A 19831-nucleotide genomic window follows, 5' to 3' on the forward strand; every position below is an offset into this window, starting at 1 on the left:
TTGTTTTATTCTACATCTTCTCTTTGCAAATCTGTTATTGCCATGTTGCTCTGGGGAGTTAGCTGCCTCTTCGATGTCTTTTACTCCTGCTTTTCTGAAGTGCTTCTGAGCTGACTAGAAACTTTCCTGGTTTCGTAGTTTAGGTAGAGTCTATGGAGAAGAAACTCCCAAAATCACCCTCTACTTCTTTTTCTTCCTGAGGTGTTCAGATTGTCCACAGCGAGTTTTATTTTTAGTCTCTGCCAAAAGAGGCAAAGTTTACAAGTGGACATTCTACAAGGTGAAGAAGGTACATGAAGGGGTTGAAGTCTTCCCTCCCTCCCTTTCTCCATCCCCCTTTCTTTGTCTTCAGCATAATATATATATATGTATATATATATATATGTGTGTATATATATGCATATATATGTGTGTGTGTGTGTGTGTGTGTGTGTGTGTATGTATATGGAGGCCAGAGAGCCATGCCTAGCATTGTGAGTTAGTGGTTCACTGTCTTGATTTTTTAAAAACACAGAAGTCTCCCACTCAACCTGAATCTGTTTTCTAGGCTGGCTGGCTAATGAGCCCTGAGGATCCATCTCCATCTTTCTAGATCAGGCTGACAGATGCACCACAGTGCCTTCCTTTTAAAATGTGGGCTCTAGGGATCCAAATTTAGGTCTTCAGGGTTGCACAGCACTGTGCTTCACAGCACTTCACTGAATGAGCCATTTTCTCAACCTCTTTTCCTTCCTTCCTTCCTTCCTTCCTTCCTTCCTTCCTTCCTTCTTTCCCTCCCTCCCTCCCTTCCTCCCTTTCTTTTGCTCTTTATTTCTTTGGAAACATTTACTTCAGGCAACTTGCAATCTACCTGCTCAGCTTGATACATTTTTCCTGTCAGTGCACACTCAAAAGTACCTTCAAGGAAGCTTGCTCCTCTCAAAGACTACAGTAAACTGCCTTGGGCTCTGAGAACTTATGTCAGTGGTTTTCAACCTTCCTAATGCCGAGACCCTTTAACACAGTTCTTCATGTTGTGGTGACCCCCAACCCTAAAATCATTTCCTTACTACATCATAGCTGTAATTTTGCTACTGTTATGGATCATAATATAAATATCTGATATGCAGGATATCTGATATGCGACTCGCACAGGGATGCGACCCACAGGTTGAGATTCACTACCTTAAGTATATTACTACTTTTTAATAGTTATCTAAGCCAACAGATAAGCCTACTAGCTCCACGAATTAGGTTGTTATTCCCACAGAACTTCATAACTTATATCAGAACACATTAAATACTGTTGCCAAAACATACACGCATTAAATAAGAAATTACCCTTCTGCTCTTAAATAATCACAATTGCATTTTAATAGATGTGAGCATTAGCTAGTGACTATACAACCCCTGTGCAGTCAGCTTGGATATAGCAAAGCTCATTTCCATATATATTTTCAGAAGTACTTTTTTTTTTGGCATTGATCCATTAAAAACTCAGTTTTACAAAAGTGTTGTCACGTAGCATTAAAAGGACGTTGCCCCATTGTTTAAAAACGTAAACATTTTTTTAGCTAATTGTTGCACTGTATCTGTCAGATATCAAGTATCAAGGTGTCTGTGTCAAAAACTCCACGCCTTTGACTCCACAGCCCTGATGGAGGGGTCCCCTGGGTGGTCTGTTTTTGAACACAGCTACTATTCTAACTTAAAACTTAATCTCAACTGTGCACAACCTACTGGCTTCAGAGGAGGCATCTGCACAGTTGCCGCCTCACAAACTCAGTCCTTAGGACATTCAGCTGCTGGAATTCCCCTCACGTTTTGAAGCACACACATGGACAAGGATGTAGGATAGGGTACATTGATAAGTAGAGAGTCATACTGAAAAAGAGATAAGTGGTTTTTTTGTTTGTTTGTTTTTTTTGTTTTTTTTTTTGTATTTTTGCTCTGTTTTGTTTGAGACAGGGTTTCTCTTTGTAGCCCTGGCTCTCTTGGAAATCACTCTATAGACCAGGTTGGCCCCAAACTTAGAGATCAGCTTGCCTCTGCCTCCTGAGTGCCCATGCTTCTCTTGCAGAGGGATGGGGTTCAGTTTCTAACACCCAGGTGGCTCACAACAGCCTGTAATTACATCTCTAGGGGGATCTTATTGCCTCTCCTGGACTCACAAGGTACCCGCACACGCATGCACAGACATGTACATAGATACACGTACACATAAATAAATAAATCTTTTAAAAGAAAGTAGGAAACACTGTATGTGTTTTTCCCAGCCCACTTTTTTTTTTTGTGGTTTTCATTTCACATGCCATTAGACCATGAGACAATGCTACTGAAGCAACTCAAGACAGTCTGTGGCTGTTTCCAGACAGCTGAGTAACAGCCCGAGTATTAACATCTGTGAATGAGTCTTCATCCTCTTACCCCACATTAGTCTTTGAAGGATACAATCAGAGTTAGAATGTCAAAAAAGGAGACCAGGCAGGTAATATGACAAACCAATGTTGGCCTTAAGTAAGCTGACTAGCTATTAATTCACAAAGCAGTCTGAAAAGATTTGTGACGAAGCTGACTCCTGTCTAGACAGAGAGGGGAGTGCAAAACACATTAGACAGACACAGCGCAGAAGTGACAAGAAAAACCTGTTCCAGTTGCACAAATGCATGGGGAAAGGAATCAGCTATTTCTCTCTTTATCTAAATGTGTAATCCTAATGGGCTCATATCTAGATCCTAGGGAATTTCAACCTTATTTTTAGAGCCTTAAAGCATCTTATCCATGAATAATAAGGAGAGTGAAAAGGAAAACTGGATAAGAAGAATGAGGGAGTTGATAGAGAATGCAAAAGGGAGGGAAGGAAGGATGGAGGATAGGAAGAGACAGAGATGAGAGTGATCAGGTACGAACAGCTATGTCAGAGGAAGGGAAGAGGGTGTCATAAAGTCTGTTTAAATACTGTCCCAGATTTCAAAGGCTATTTATGTTTTAGCATTTAGAAAACATCACTGACTGGGTCCTATAAAAATTATCTCCTGTCTCAGATGTACTGTGGCCATGTGCATTTTTCTCTTTCTACTTAACAGTAACTAAGATACGAATATCAGAGAAGCAGGGCCCTACATTCAGTCTATGTAGATGAATATCCTAGTGGCTGGTTAGAAGTAGTAACCAATCAGGATATTTAAGGGAAGTAAGTAACTTGAATACACACACATAGACACACACACAAACTTTTATACACACAAGCTCCCTTGATATGGAACTTTCATGGTCAACACAGGGAAACATTTGGAAATTAGGAAATAAGTCACACTTCGTTTTATTAGGCATGCTCAACTTTTTTTGTTTAAATATGAACGTGTTTTAAAATAGGCTTATAGTGTATATTCCATACAATTTACATAAGCAGTCACATGAATAGCCACACTTTTGTTAATTTTTTATTTGTTTAATAACTATGACCATGAATCTTATTTAATACTGAATAATAACTGTAAATCTCCCAAGGTAGAATGTATTGATGGTCCATTGCAAAGATGAGAAGAACAACTCTAGTAGCTGTGGCAAATATGTTGGTGGCAAAAGTACCAGGGAGAAGGAGAAGCTCGTCTTCTTTTTAATAGTTCCTGACTACATTTTTTTCCTTATATTGACAGGTTTTCTTGAAATATTTCTCTGTCAAGGTATACTGGCTTTTAGCCGATGCTGTTATTATGGTCGGGATAGGGGATTCTGTTGTCTTAAAATACTTTTAGATATAATTAAAGGGAAGAGGAAAATGAGAAAATCGAGCAAACATGGAGAGGAAAGTCTTATATACATTGCTAGGGTGTGGAGGCCTAGCAGAGTGAGTGCCTTTTATGCCTTCAACTTTCAGACATGACATGGCTATGCTCAGCCAACAGGCATTTAAGTGATTTTCACAGGTCTGAAGTGTTCAGAACAGCTTTTGTTAAGTAACTCATGATCAAACTTATGTGTGTTAAAAAGACACAAGCTGTAACCGGGATACTAAGGCTGGCTATGGGTAGAGTGGGGAGGGGAGGGAGGCAGTGGTGGGAGCTGTTTCTGTTAGCCATCATCATCATCCAAATTTACTTGTCCTCAGTGTATTCTGAGTGTTTTCTTTTACTTTTTGGTGGTGGTGGTGGTGGTGGTGGTGTGTGTGTGTATGTGTGTGTGTTAGTGTGTGTGTGTGTGTGTGTGTGTGTGTACATGAGTATGCATGTTTGTAGAGGTTGGCACTGGGCATGCTTCCTTGATTGCTCTCCACACTATTTATTTGTTTACATTTTTAAAGATTTACTTTATTGTACGTGTATCAGTGCTTGGCTTGCATGTAAGTCACCATGTGTGTGGAATGCCCGTGGAGGCAAGAAGAGGGCCTTGTAACCACCAGAACTGAAGTTACAAATGGTTATGAGCCACCATGTGGTTGCTAGGAGCCAAACCATGGTTCTGTGCAAGAGCAGCAAGTACTCTTGACCACTGAACCCTCTACCTTTATTTTTTGAAATGGGCTTTCTCACTGAATGGAAACCTCATGGACTCAGTTTGGCTAGTTGACCAATGAGGTTCAGGAATCCATCTTTTTATGCCCACCCCATCACTGGAGTTACAACCACCATCCCGGCTTTTCTTTTTCTATGCATTCAGGGGATTGGGTTTCAGGTCTTCACACTTATCTCCCAGCCTTCCATTGACTTTTCCCAATGCTCAAACACACATGTACTCAAAACTAAATCATGCAATTGCAAGACAATACTTTGGAAACTGAGATAGCTAACTTATGATTTTCTGGCTTCGATTACAGGAGACATCTGAGAAATTATCATCAGCCTCGGTAGACAAAGACAGTGCAGAGAGCTGCAGATGTGGTCCCAAGTACAAAGCTCAATACCAAAATAAGCCTAAACTCATGCAAATTTTAGAAGTTGTGGTCTACGATTTTAGTGTTATTTCTATTTAAACCATTGAGAAAGATAACTTGCCTGTGTTACACATAGTAACCCAGGGAAATATTCAGTTTTCCCTTTATAAAAACATGCCTACCCATTTATCATCTATTTACCTGCTACTATCTGAAACAGTAAATGCAAACAATGCAACTTTACGTCCTATGTGATTTCCATACGCTCTCCTACAAGTGATTTATTCTCAGACATTCCATACATTGGGACCTAGCATTATTCAATTCTATACAAAGACATATCACAAACATATCGTAAAGTGGTCTGCTCCCACAGCCTGGAAAGTGACTGCAGTTTTTAATGTGGTAGCCCCCACACTGAATGGGGTGGCATGCCCTAGTTGTAACTCAGAAGCTACTAGATCGATTCCAGTCATTCCCAAAGGAGGTTAGGAATCATCCTTTCAACTTCTGGTCCTCATAGGGGAGCACTGTGCTTTTAATGACCTGGTACTCAAATGTGACAGGCTCAGGGGACAGAAAACAGTACTGTGTCCTGCTAACTGGGAACCCTCAAATTCCCAGGCAAGGGTCAGGGCAAGGCCATGGCTCCCAAGGCACACTTGGCAGGATCTGCTTGCTGCTGCAGCAGAAGCCTAAACAGCCGAAACAGGGAAATGACATATTTTTCTAACCTCTGTGAAGAAATAGTGGGGCTGTGTCTTTGCTGATGGGAAAAATTCAAAAGAAAACAGTCTTGTGTGTGTAGGGTCCGTACTATGAAGTACCTGGACACACAGTATTTGGGTCCCTGGGGAGTCATAAATATACAAGGGGTCAAAAGCAGAGGAGCAGTCATCTCCACACTCCTGGACCACAGAGCACTCGGGGGAGGTCAGGTGACCTGGTAATGAAGAGAGATCCCAGGGCACGGTGACTTTTGTCAAGCTTGCACAGCAGTAAAAGTTTATGGCTCTAGGCAGGTGGACGGTGCCTGAGGGTTCACTGGGGCTCTCTCCCAGGCACATTCTGTGCTGTGGAGTCTTAGAGCAGGTCTGGTCAGCAACAAATTTCCCTTGTCTGCTGAAATTTTAGAAAGTTTTTCTTTTGGGTCACGAGTCTGAGTGTAAAACACTATAGTTGAAAAGGCCATAAGTCACCAAGCCCAGCTTTCTTGTCCAAGTGGCATGTTTTACTAATAAAAATGAGAATTGCAGTGCACAGAGCCCATGATAAAGACGACGTTGTTTTGAAGATGGTTTCATGTTTCTAAGAGACTGCAAAAACATCATTCAGTGTGGTGTGCAAATTTAAAATCAAAACAAAGGCCCACTGAAACCCAAAAGATACATGACCCCCAACAGGAGAAAACTCTTACCCGGTTCAGCTGTTGATCTCGGTTCTGTTTGTATGAAAAAGGAGACAAAAATGGGACAGAGTGTTAGAACAGGGATAATCAGCCTACTGCTTTGCTCCCGTTGCTCTGGCTAGGCCTTATGTGTGGAAATGGTGTGGATCATCTCTGCATAGGACAGAGTTAAGGCAGAAGCCACTCAGTTTCCATTTCCATGCATACAGAAACACTGTGCACGGGGAAGGGTAAGAAAGACTTCATAGTCCCAGACAGGCTTTCGACTCCTGAGCCTCTTAAAATGACTTGTCCAATTAAGTGAGTATCTGGGAATTTCTGTTCTAAAGGATCTATTCCACGTTAAATGGGTCACTGTGGTGTTGCTGTTGTTTTCTTCCATAGACATGAGGTAGACAACTCTTTTGCGGATTTCACAAGCAGCATTTTGGAAGGGACAGATTCCAGCATTGACTGCCAACTGCATAAACATCTTGAAAGAGAAAGAGCATCTACTCCTGGCCCTTTTAATGCAGGCAGTGTCCTACCGTGTAACACTGCAGGAGCAATTTGAAGGCATTTCTTAAAGAAAGAGGCATTTTATCTCAGGCACACGATAAACAACATAACACCACGTGACCGACACTATGTTACCAAGAGCGGTTATAGAATGAAGTCCATATAGAAGGCTGAAACTAGTGAGGTGACATTCATCTAGTGAGGTGTTTTCATCTGTAGATGAATGATCACAGAGGTTCCTTTGAGCCCACTTTTACAAGGCGTTGTGAGGAAGGGGGAGGAGGAAGAGAGGGGCTGAGTTACACAGCTAAATGTACTCCCTGCACGTTACAGACTGTAGTCTCATCCCACTCGGAAAATGCAAAACAGTTCAGGTAAATTCTTCTTAGTTCTCATGAAACCAGAGAATATCCAACTGAAACTCGAAGAATGGACACCTTTCCTTACTTTTCTGGAGAATTCTGAAGTCTGGAGAGTCCTGGATTTCCCTCCCTTGCCGGAACCACTGGACCTGCAGAGGGGGTGCTCCTCGGACGCGGCATTCCAGGACCACCACCTGGCCCTCCGAGGCTGCTGTGTTCTGTAGTTCCTGAAATTCAAGAAGCCAGTGACCTCCTCAGACTTCACGCCTCTTTAAACAACCTCACAGCAGAGAAGAAAGATGCCAAACCTTAGGCAAAACCCCAAACACAGAGGAACAAAACCTCCACAAAGGGGTTGTCAGAAAATAATCACTGTGGACTCAGGCTAGGATGATACCTTTAAGTCTGCTGGTCCCCAGCTTTTCATGATCTCTGGCTCAAGAGATTTGACAAGTTCCCCATAAGGCATGTGGGATCTTTTGGGCTGTTTACAGATTTGCACCGACCCTTCTCATTTGTGGAATTTGATGGTAACAGCTGCCACTTTCCTTCATCTGCATTTAATGGTGAGCTGGTGGAATGCAAGGCTTCCAAGCAATTATATTCCAAATGACTGCAGATCCGTAGGGGCAGCCAGATAAAAGAGACACGCATTTGTTTTGGCAATCCCCCACCCTTTCATGTGCTGCCCACCTCCCCTGCCTGACAGTTTTCTAGGTCAGGTTTATGAAGCTAAGAGGTTTGGCATTTTCTCATATCAAGATTCCGATTCAAATAATCAAACTCTGCTGCATGGCTGCGTGGCTTCCTTATTGACCTTGTTTCCGCCTCTCTTGTAACTGCCTTGTTGCCCTGACCCCGCTCCAACTGCAGACTAATAAATTTTTATGATGCAAAAGATAAATTAATTTAGCTTTATGGATGCAGAAATGTGAAGTTTTGGGGCTTGTTATTAAATGCCAGAATGCTAACAATTCCCTTACATGTGTTCTCTCTCTCCCCTCCCCAACCAAGATTAACTAGTGATGGAAGCTATTTACACATTCAGACTATCTGAGAATTAGACTGGGCTGTCAGATGCCTTATAAGGTGTGTAGGTCTTTTGAATAATGAAGCCATGATTAAAAAAATAACTTATCTACAAACAAACTAATTCACAGAATTTATTAGGAAGTATGTGGACTTTGGGCAGGGTTTTTTTGTTTTTAAGGGTCTGGGGAATAACAGCTAGTCACAAATATTACAGAAAATGGGCAAAAAAATTAAAGCACTTCAGCAAGTGTTAAAGTGATGTGATAGTTAATGATAAGTGTTAAAGCACGGTGGATATTCTGAAAACATACAGTCTTTGCCAATGAATTATAAAAGTGTAAGGAGAATGGGCAGTTAACAAGAACTGCTCTCTCTCTCTCTCTCTCTCTCTCTCTCTTTCTCTCTCACACACACACATATTGAAAAGTTTAGGGGCTGGAGATGTTGATTTTTATACTTGAAATCTCAGCAGACAGAAGTAGATACTGGACAATCAGAAGTTTAAAGTGATCCTCAGCTATATTGAGAGTTTTCGGCTAGCCTGGGCTATGTGAGACTTTTCTTAAAAAAAAAAAAATCAACTAACTATTGCATTCCTTTCTCTATTTGTGCTTTAAAGTGCAGAAGATGGCTGGCTTTAAATGTCTTTTCCTATTTTACTATATTTGTTTGTTCACTGTGTGTGGGATTGGGGCACACACACGCCAGAGAGAACTTCCAGGAGTTGGGTCTCTCCTTCTACCATGTGGGTCCCAGGGAATAAATTCAGGCTTGGTGAAAAGAGCCTTTATCAGATGAAACATCTTGCTGGCCCTAGGAAATCTCTGACTTTTAAGTAAATGTTTTGTAGTTTATGATTGTAGCCAGGATGAGTTAATTTAGTGTTTCAAAGCACAGTGTGAGGTCCAGCTTCTGTGAACCAACCTATGAAATGTCTCCAGGAAGCCATTTCTGGTACATAACAAATGACACAAAAAATATTTTTCATGCTTAAGCTTTTAGGCATCAAAGGAGATTAGATTTATTCCTAAAATTATGTGGCTTTTTATTTTTTATTTTTATTTTTGCCATGTTTGGAAGCAAGAGATGTAGCAAATGAGTAGATGCCTACTGATGAAGACAGACAGAAATGTATGCTTGCTCTTAGATTTTGGTTTCTGCTTTCCTTCTTCTGTAACAACACACACACACACACACACACACACACATACACATGCACACACAACCTGTGAGCACATGCACACACACATGTGCACACAATCGCACCATGGATGGATGGCTAAGCCTTGCAAGCCAGGAACATAAGAAGTCCTCAAAATGATGAGAATCCATGTTCAGAGGCTGAGCTTAGCTAGCTGGATCATTATTCAGGGAACAATGTATGTTTCAGGATGCACATAAAGACCTCTCGTCACTGAGCATGCTCACTCAGCATCGTGATTCCCTGGAAGAGTATAAGGGAAGAAAAGGCCTCTGGAGTTTCCATCCTGTGAACATCCCTATTTCCCACAGTCCCACAGTCTTTACCAGCTCTGCCCAAACAGGATTTTTGGGAATCTTTACAGAAACATGGAAATATACATGGAGATATTCTTTGGATGGGAAAAGCCACCTTGCCATGCACTGTTCCCTTCATGCACAAAAGGAGTGCCAGAGACTCAGGGTGGTGAGTCCAAGGGTCATCTGAGTCAAGAGCAGATGCAGGATCCCTGTCTAAACCTGCTCCACTAAATGCCGGCCTAAAAGGATGCTGCAAACCACAGAGAGAAGCTGCCTAAAGGGAAGAGGAGAAAGCAGATGCAGGGAAGGGAGGAGTCCTGCAGAAGGCAGGCATGTCACACCGGGCACCAGGTCAGAGGGCAGAGGGGCACATGGTACTGCCACGCATGCTCTGCCTTTGATTACTTAAAAAGCAACATACATGGAGAACAATATTTTTCAGTCATGTTGTTAGAACACAGAATACTTGATGTTTTGGTCTGTATGTGTCGTGGTGGTGGTGGTGGAAGATGACTATTAACAGCGCTGTATCCTAGCAGTTGGATAATGGGGGAATCTGAAGTTTCAGTTCTAGATTTTGAGGGTTCTCTTGGTGTCCAGGAAGGATTCTGAAACCTTTACATGTGCCAGGCCCTGACAGAGGACCCTTTTGATCTTGTGATGAAGGACAACAAAATGTCACGTCTGTGTTTCCTCCTCCTATACCCCCCAACATGGACTTGATCTGTCCAAATAAAGTCTCGTGTGAACGCTGAGCATGGTGGCACATGTTTGGAATCCCAGCACTGAGAAAACTAAGGCAGGAAGATAGTGAGTTGGAGACTAGCTTGGGGTATGGAGCACTACCATGTCCCCAAGAACAGCAACAACAACACAAAACATAATCAATCAATCATAAAACCAGAGAAGAGGTGTATTTAGCCTTAGGTGCCTCCAAATCAGCCGAGTCATGGCTAACAATGCATGACTTAGCACACTCTTCCAGTGACGCCCTTGAGAAGGTGGCTGTGAAAAACTCTTATACATCATTCTGATTGTGAGCGTCCACCCCTTTAAGAGGTCCCTGCTCAGAGCATCAGAGGAAAATGTCACGGTCCATTACAGAGACTTAGGTTTGTTAGGGTCTTAAAGGATTTCTTCGCTTTTCTTGTTGCTAGCATTTTTGTAAGTGGTTTTCACCTGGTGCCATTTGTTTTCTACAGTCACTGGAAACAGGGCAACCACTTAGGAAGACATCTTTATTAAGCTTGGATTCAGTCAGGCTTAGGAGGAGGGAAAAAAAAAAAAGAACAAGAAAAAAAAAGTATTTCCCTACACAAAGATAGTAGAACTGCTCTTGATGTGGACTGACATAAATTCCTTCTCCCCATTGCTCTCTTTCTTTTCTGAGGTAAGTTCACACTGCATAGTCCAGGCTGGACCTCATTGCATAGCCCTTGCTGGCCTTGAACTCACAACAGTTATTTCTCCTGCAGCCTCCTGAGGGCAGGGATAACCAGCATGAGCCACACAGGCTCCCTCACATTAAGTATTATAGACTTGTTTTCTCATTTATCTTTTGCTTTCTTGGAATTTATTTTTGTGGCAAGTGTGGAGTTCAATTTAATTTTTTTAAATCTACTGAAAGAAGTCATTGTGTCCCCAGGTGATTTCTATGTGCTTGCAGTTATTGGAATATCCCTGCTGTTCTGTTCTCTCTCTTCAGCAATTTGTTGAGACTCAGGCCTTTTTAGTTTTAGTATACCTGTGTTTCGACTGAGACTTGTCACATGAGGCCAAGTATAGGATCTTCTACTCAAGGCATCCATCAATATCCAAAGTTTCAGTTTTTAAAGCATTTCTGATTAGGGGTGATCAATTTTTATTATGGCTATCATACCTATAGGGGGTCTTGGTATCTTACAGGACAAACTGACTTCTTCTCTTAATGTTGCCTCCTTTATTGCTTCAATAGGACCCTGGCTATTCATAGCCACTTTTCTTTCTTTCTATAACATTACTTTTAGAAGCTGGGTGCTATATTGTATATCAAACAAATGAACAGAAACAAGAAATTTGTTGGGAGTTCAGTAAAATTTGCATTAGACCCTATATCCGGAGAGCAAGGACTTCATTAGTCTTTTAACATGAGAATGGCTTATCTTTCCTCTTATTTGACCTTTTAAAATGTCTGTCGATAAAGTTTTAGACTTTTCTCCAAAAACAAAAAGAAAGAAAATCTACATGGACTGGTTTCTGCTTCTGCAGTCATTCAATGACACGAAACTTACCTTGGCAATATAAATCTTCAACTTAAAACAAATAGAAACTTAGGTTTTTGTTTGTCTGTTTGCTTGCTTGCTCATTTTTGTTCTGTAAAGCTTCCTAGACATTTCCAGAGTTTCTTTGGGAGTAATAAAGAAAATTGATTGATTCTTGGGATTCACTGTACAGACCAGTCCTGGCCTTGAATTAAAAATCCTCACACCTCTGCCCCCAAGTGCTGGGACTACAAACATGTACTACAATGCCCAATTATAGAGAAAGAAAAAAACTTAAATACTGAATTTTATCTTATTATTCATACCTCTGTTGGCTCTCCCACTAGGTCAGACATCTGGCTTCACCTGCTTACAGCCATGGTTCTCAGTCTTGCATAAGAAAATAGCCGCACAGCCATTACTCAACAAATACATACCATCCCCTAAGGTAACCAGGATGATCTGCCTATTAATATCTTCATTTCAAATCTGAAGGGCTGCTACATAAAGTCACATGTGAATGAAATCTAAGCACTAAGGAAAACACGGGGAATGAGGCTTCCAGATGTCAGACCTTAGTAAAAACAGGAAGAAGGCAGCCCACGGCGGTTCCATCAGGTCGGCAGAGATACGACGTTGGACTGTGAACCTGAAAGAGCAGAGACACATGGATCAGATTCTCAATATATAAATCTCTGAAAAGATGGGCTAAAGAAACCTTTCATTATGGGGATTGCTCTGCTTGAATGAGTTGAGTGTATGAAAGTATCGCCATACATTACCCGCTAGTCTACTCTTACAGCACAGGCATTGTTCCGCCCCCTCATGTCACATCTGTTACTCTTCTCTGTTCAAAAGGATATTGGAGGTAAGAGTTCCCTGGGTCCTGAGGGAATCGGAGAGCTTTTAAATGCTATTACCAAATGAATTTCTGTGTGTGGGACTTCCACAGGGGTCTGTTTAGAAGTTCTCACAGACACTATATTTTATTTTAAAATACAGTCTGGATTCATTGAATCAAAAGGACAAACTATTGGCAATGAAGGGTAAAGTAAATTATGGAAACATCTGCCTATCTGATTTTTGATGTGAACTCTTCCAATAAAGGAGGATAGAAAACATAGGGGAAAGAAATCAAACTCATTCATTGATGTGTACAAAACTCAAGGTACTGAAGCCATTACTGAATAGCAGTCATCTGAGGGGGAGTAAACATTTTCAGAGTTGTGAATGGAGAATAAAAAGTAATGAATGGAATTTTTTGTGTGTGTGTGTGAAGTTGCATATTTTTAAGTAATCCTCAGTTACTCATTTATAAATTGATAGCAATCCGATACCATGAACCTGAATCATGAAGCGGTGGAGATACTATATCAGTGACAGATCTTATTCATTGTCCCGGCAATAGTTTTTACTGGCTTGTGATTCGGGAGGTCTGTGTCTCACTTTTCACCGTCTTTGACATCGAAAGAATACACGAATGCTTTTATAGTATTGCCCTGGGTCAGACATTGTTTGAAATGTTATATAAAAACCAGCTCAGGGGCTCTTCACAATACCCCAGAGAGACTGCTCGTATTATCACTTCCGTTTTGCAGATGAAGGAACTAGGCCCATAGAGGTTATGCTATTTGCTCAAAAGTCTCTTTAGTAAGTGTGTAGAGCTGGGATTAGAACCCAGTTACTCTGGATCCTAACTGCTAAACTTTTCATCTCACTGTCTGCAAGAAAGAAATGATGAACACGTCAGTCTCACATCTGTTAAGCAGGATTCCTTATTCAGTATTCCTATAGAAATAAAGCCATTTAAAATGTATTCTGCACATAATTACCGTATTTGCATCTATACATCAATGTATGTCTTTCTATTCCATGTTTCACAATAAATTCGGACATATTAGGAGTATCTCAAGCTACCCCTCCTCCCCATCTTGTCTATAAACTGCGAAGGAGTAGACACTGATGACTCCTGCTTTCTTCTATGAAATGCCTAGCATAGCACTTAGCATTCAAGTAAATACTTGTTGATAAAGAAAAGCCAAACTTGAACAAAAACTACCATGGATTCGACCAGAGATAATTTTAGAAATGTCACTCTGGTTCAGTGGTTTAAAGGTAATCTCTGCCGTAGCTGCTATTTCTAGGTGACTTACCCTTGTTGATTTCTCCCAAGTGTATGAACCCAAATTTCTCTTCTCTGCTGGTTTCATCTTCTACATGTTACTATGCACATGGCATGCAGTAATGCTGTATGTTATTATGGATAATATTATGGGTAATAAAAGCTGATGGAAGTCACCAGGATACACATGAGACAAATCTCTTAACTAGGGGCGGATTTACCTACCAAGAATGTCAGAGAAGCCTTCTACCAATGTTGTATTTAAAGATATACATTATATCAAGTATTTATAAGCATTTGATGTTCTCTTAAATCAGCATTAAAAATAATACTGATGATGTTTGCACAGTACACTCACTACAGTTCCCGTAGTTGTTCTTTCTTTGAAAAGGCAGTCCTGCACGGACCTAAAACCAATATTTAAAAACAGTATAGTGAGGTCAAAAAAATCTGAGGTTTTTTTTTCCCTAAGCCACACTCTTTGGCTTTCAGAGGTGGGAAAATTTCCTGTTGGCATGTGAACTTTCCTGGTCTTTTAAAATAAACTAATGAAATAGGCTAACTGGATGAAAAGATAGAGAGGGACACACACAGTAGGTGACAGTCAAGCACAGCTAAGGCGTAGGACACCTCTCAGAGGCTCCTACGTGAATGTGGTTGTTGACTAACTGGTGGTGTGGCTTTAATAACAGATTATTCTTAGTGAACAAAAGTGAGAACATTAACCATTGGTTTTTCTTCCTTTTTCATTGTTTTTACTCAGAAAATATCACAAGGGAATGTATCACTTAGAATCAAAGTCCTATTCCTAAAATGGAGCAGCCTGCTTGCTCTTGACCTCAGCCCCTTGTGGGGCTGGAGGCATAATTACCTGTTGGACAGGCACGGATAAGGGCTGAATCACAGCTGTGGTCACTCCTGTCTTTGGAGACGAGGAGCCTATCGTCAAGGAAACGGATGTTGTTTTCTTCTGAGCTCTGGAAAATAGAGAAGCAAGTATTAGGATGTAGGTTTTATTAATTATCATTATTGCTATTATTAAAATGAGTGCTTGTTCTTTAAAATATTTTTACAGAAGACGTGGGTTTCATTTTGTAGGCTCAGTCTACTTCTGTTAAAATTTGCTTCAGAAGTTGGAATTAAATCATCAACACAGATAGCCAAAAGAGCTGTGTGCTCAGGGCATGGATAGAATGGACTTTAACAAACACACACATGAAAAAAAAGTAACCAGAGGCAACTCATACTGAAAAAAACATTTTAAGGTATTATCTTTTAAAAAGATCCCAAGAGAAAATAAGAACCGGGAGAGCTCTAGTCTTTATCAGTTGGCAAATATTTGACATCTTTATGGTTAGGGTCCTATATTTAACTCAGTTTTAGTGTATATTTTAGGGCTAACAGCTGTCCCTTTTGCTGGCTTCTAATTTTGTTGAGAGTGACTTAGAATTTTTGTCTTCTTTCAGTGCTCAGACTTCATTAGGATGGAAGAGCAAGGTCTAGTGGAGCCCATTTCCAGGCTCACTACGGCCTAGAGAATGTGAGGTCTCTGAACTTGAACTCTAACTTAAATCAGGTAGAGTGTACAACTGAGGAGGCTCCTTTAGCATTTGTGATCATCTCATGTTGGGTGGACATGATTTTTCAAATTACATATGATTTTTTAATTATTGTTATAGTCTTAAAAAACAGTACTTGTAATTAGTGTATAAGGATCTAATCAGGGAAATTAGATTTTCTTAATAGATATAACTGTTATGTATTTACTAGTAAATAAAAACATTTGATGGCACATCTCAGCAGTAGTGGAGTTATCTCTCAAACTCAGGAAGACTTGATTATACTTTTGTAAACTCGAGGAGACAGTAACATTTTGTTAGTAAACTCCCTTTCTGTAGGGATGAGCAAGTTCTGGCCTTTTCAGATGCAAGGTCTAACTAGTAGGAGATCTTTATCCAAAGGAAAATCTGTTTCTGGCCCAATTAGCCATTTTTGATCCTCATTCTCACCTTAAAGTAGCCTAACTGGTTTTTCTCTCAGTGTGACTGCTCTTGTCCCGTGGCTATCCTTTAAGCTTGCTTTCATGTCGGCATACTGATGATGAAATACAGACCCCCGCCATTTAAACTCATCTGAAGTAGAAAATTGTGTCCCAATTCCATACACTCTATCTCTGATGGACACTTGACCTTCCCCAGCCCAGCACACCTGGCTTCAAAACCCAGCAGCTGTTACCCCTCTTTGTCACACACACTCAAAGGCACTCACTGTGGCATGGCTCCAGCTTTTGATACGAAAGGCAAGCTTTCACTGTCAGAGTCCGTTGAACTGGCTCCTGGGGAGACATTAAAAATCATGACACAGTTAGGATGTGGGCAGCACCAGCATCTAGAAGAATCTCCAAGAGCAACGGTCTTCCTCTGTGAATGGCACCGAGCAAAGTCTCGCTTGTGCTACAAATAGACATCGAAAATGAAGATGATTCAGTGTCAAATCAATTTTTATTGTTGTTTCTTCAGAAAAATAATCTTTTAAAGGTACTATTAATAGCTTGCTTGCAGTGCTGGATTTATTATTAGCTTCATTTTTATCACTTTGGCCATCTCAGTCATCCTTTTACATGGCTAGAAAACTATGAGACAAATGTGAGTGTCTTTGTGGAAAAATGCCCACGTCTTTAAACTTTGACCTTGGGAGATCACATGGCTTCACTACTGCTAATCAGAAGCAGCTTCCTATCCTTCCTCTGAGTGCGATGGTGCCTATAACTGCAGTCAGTCTCTCAGGTCTTTTGTTGACCTTGAAAACAGTCATGCTGAGGTAATTCCCTTGGAATGTTTGTTCTGTCACTTCCTACTTCAGTGTGGGTGTTCTTCACCTGGCTCCCGTGCTGCCATGAAGGCTCAAGTCTTTCCATTTCTTTCCCTCACAAATCCATCCTTCTCTTATGTCAGATTAACTTTTCCCAGCATACCCCTTTCCCACTAAAGTACGAGAGGATGTCTGAGTTCACAGAGAACTCCTTGAATCTGACATTCAACAGACTTCATGATTTCTTCTAGACTCTCTGGCATTTGCAGGTCACATGATACTGACCCACAGACCTGAACGAACACAGCTTAGGAGGTGGGATGTGATCCTAGAGAAATTCAGCATATATACAAACCCTCGTACAGTCCTCTTCCCATGAGCACACAGGTAGAGGAGCAAGAACTAAATACCTTAGATGGCAAATCAGGGAAAAGATGAGGCAGGAGAGGGGTGTGGGCAGTGAGAGGGATGGAGTGGGCTTGCAGTTCCAAGTAGGGAGCAAGGAAGGCTCCCGAAGGATGAAGGGGAGGGAAAAGGCGGCCTGCCTGGCCCCGTTTCAGCTTCCTTGTTTGTACCTGCAGTTTTGCCACTCGCTTTCTTTGGACACACTCTTGGCGATTCTGTCCTTTGGGACTGTCCTTTTGCTGTCTTCTCTGAGTTCTCGGTGCTCTTTGTCTACAGCATGCGTGTCACCTGTCACTTCTGCCAGAAAATTTACAGTCCTCTGAGAACTGAGGGTAGCTTAAGAAAGGAACTAGCGAACTGTCAATAGCTGATATTTACTCAGCAGTCAGCTTGGCTCATAGCAGCATTGGCTTGTGATCATCTATTATAACTTCACCAAGAAGTAAGCTATGCCCAGTTTATAGGCGGGGGAGGGGAAGAACCAAGCCGGTAGGTAACTTTCCAGGTGGTGACAGGCTGCACCATGTTTTTTGAATTCTACCCCCATGCCCTACCCCGGTGACCTTCTAGGCTGTGCATGTCTGGATTCCTTAGAGTGCTTCATTCTATGCTTGTCCAGAGCTGGCCTTTAGCCTCTGCTGGAATGAGGGCATGCCATTAGGGAATTGCAAGACTTGTTTGGCCACAGGGAGTGGTGTGTGCAGAAGAAAGGAGGCAGCATGCTGGAGAGGCAGCAATTGAGGCCAGATAGATAAATAAGGCAGGTGTGGAGTGCTGGAGTTGAGGGCCTGGAGTTTATTGGCAGGGCACTGGGGGAGGGGTACATAGGCAAAACAGCAGAAGCAGGTTTTAGAGGGAGGAGGAAGCTTTCATTCTAATGAGGAGGTGGGAGGGGATAAGCAGGGAAGGCCCAGGAACTACCCAGAAAGACTGTTATCAGCATGGGCTGGGCTATTCACAGATACCAGCTTAATTGGAACCATAAAATTGGTTTTAAGGGGAGCAAAGTCCTACGGAGTGGTTGCAGGCAGTCTCAGAGTGGTGAGAAATACGGAAGAGAACCTGCTATGTTCACCTAACTCCAAACGTTTCTAGCCTGTAAGAAAAATCTTTTCCTCTGCTGATTTCTATTTCAAAAGTCAGTCCTGTTTAATAAACATAGTGTGAGGGTGTACACATGTTATGGTGCACATGTCAGAGTTAGTTTCCAACAGCATCCGTTCTTGTCATCCTCTCTTTTATGTAGGTTCTGGGGACTGAATTCTTGTTGCCCGCCTTTTGTGACAAGTGCCTTTACCTGCTGAGCCATCTCGCCAGCCCTACTAAAAGATCATTGTTACTGGGTGTGGTGGTTTACACTTCTAGTCCCAGCACTTGGGAGCCTGAGGCAGAGGGATAGCCTTGAATTTAAAGTGTATCTGGACTTCTTATTAGTCTGACCCTGGCTGGAGAACAACAATAACAAACCCTACAGCAGGAACCAGAGCCAGGATCTGTGATACAGGACTGGTCTCAAATCCTAGCACAGGAGGATTCTTGGGAGTTCAATGGCAGCTTGGGCTACAAAAGGAAATCTTATCTTAGACAGACAGACTTTCAAGGATTGTAACTATAATACAGATGTAGAAATCCTGACTAATCCATAGAAGACCCTGGGTTTGTCCTTACACAGACAGATTAAACAAACAAACAAACAAAACCCCCCCAAAAAACTAAAACAGTTTTCTTTCTTTTTGCAATTGCTCTTCAGAGAAAGATAGTTAAAAGTATTAGAATCCCTGGAGTGTTTTCTGCACCTACCCAACCCTTGTGGAATGTCAATGTCACCTTCTGTCTCAGGTGTCAAAGCAGCTGTGGCAGGCTGTAACAGACCAAATCTTCACAATGCCAGCAATTTCCTTTCCTTCACCTGAAGGCAAGTCCTTCCTCCCTTAGCAAACCTGTCCCTGTGTGTTATCTACTGGTAAGAAATGTTCCTGGTTTGGGCTGAAACCTGGGAAGACAATAATTTAACCTAAAAACAAACAAACAAGCAAACCAGGTGCAAAGACTATTTAAAGTGAAGGACACGCAGGAGAAAGATAAGAAATGTCAACATACTAAGAGTGACTACTGGGTTGGAGGTATGGCTTGGTGGTGTATGTGTATGTGCATGGTAAGTGCATGTAAGTGCATGCTTAACCTGAGTGAAGCCCTGACTTCAGTTCCCAGCAACACATACATACACACAGAGAAATATCAAAGGGCGGTCAGGGCATGCATGATTTTATGTCCTGTGTGTGTGTGTTGTGTATGTGCGTGTGTGCATTTGTATTGTTTTAGTTATTTTTTTTAAGGAACATACTATTTTTGTGATCTTCAGAACAGCCAGCATCACATGCCAGACATTGCTTTAGGACTGATTCCCTCTATTCTGACAGTGCTCTTAATTTGAGGCACAGAGCCACTATTAAAGGTGTTAAAGGTCACAGAGCAATCCATTAACTTTTTTAAAAATACTAGAAAATTATTTTAAAATATATAATATGAAAAACAGCTTAAGATATCCTTAGACTCTTTCAGGCTCTCTATATAAATTGTCCAATTTATCAGAAGGAAAAT

The 19831-nt window shown here is 41.4% G+C and overlaps 1 protein-coding gene across 5 annotated transcripts in view; it reads right to left on the reverse strand.

Moving 5' to 3' along the window:
- Positions 1 to 19831, reverse strand: part of Palld (palladin, cytoskeletal associated protein) — a 407054-nt gene that overhangs the window by 185900 nt on the left and 201323 nt on the right. For all 5 annotated transcript variants that reach the window (XM_060381838.1, XM_060381835.1, XM_060381836.1 and 2 more), the window contains 5 exons: positions 16283 to 16349; positions 14886 to 14991; positions 12467 to 12541; positions 7206 to 7347; positions 6270 to 6293 (listed from right to left, as the gene is read on the reverse strand). In XM_060381838.1, coding sequence (XP_060237821.1) covers positions 6270 to 6293; positions 7206 to 7347; positions 12467 to 12541; positions 14886 to 14991; positions 16283 to 16349 — 414 coding nt within the window. The remainder of the gene's footprint in view (positions 1 to 6269; positions 6294 to 7205; positions 7348 to 12466; positions 12542 to 14885; positions 14992 to 16282; positions 16350 to 19831) is intronic.

Source organism: Meriones unguiculatus, chromosome 4 (genome assembly GCF_030254825.1).
Source record: "Meriones unguiculatus strain TT.TT164.6M chromosome 4, Bangor_MerUng_6.1, whole genome shotgun sequence".
NCBI classification, from domain to species: domain Eukaryota; kingdom Metazoa; phylum Chordata; class Mammalia; order Rodentia; family Muridae; genus Meriones; species Meriones unguiculatus.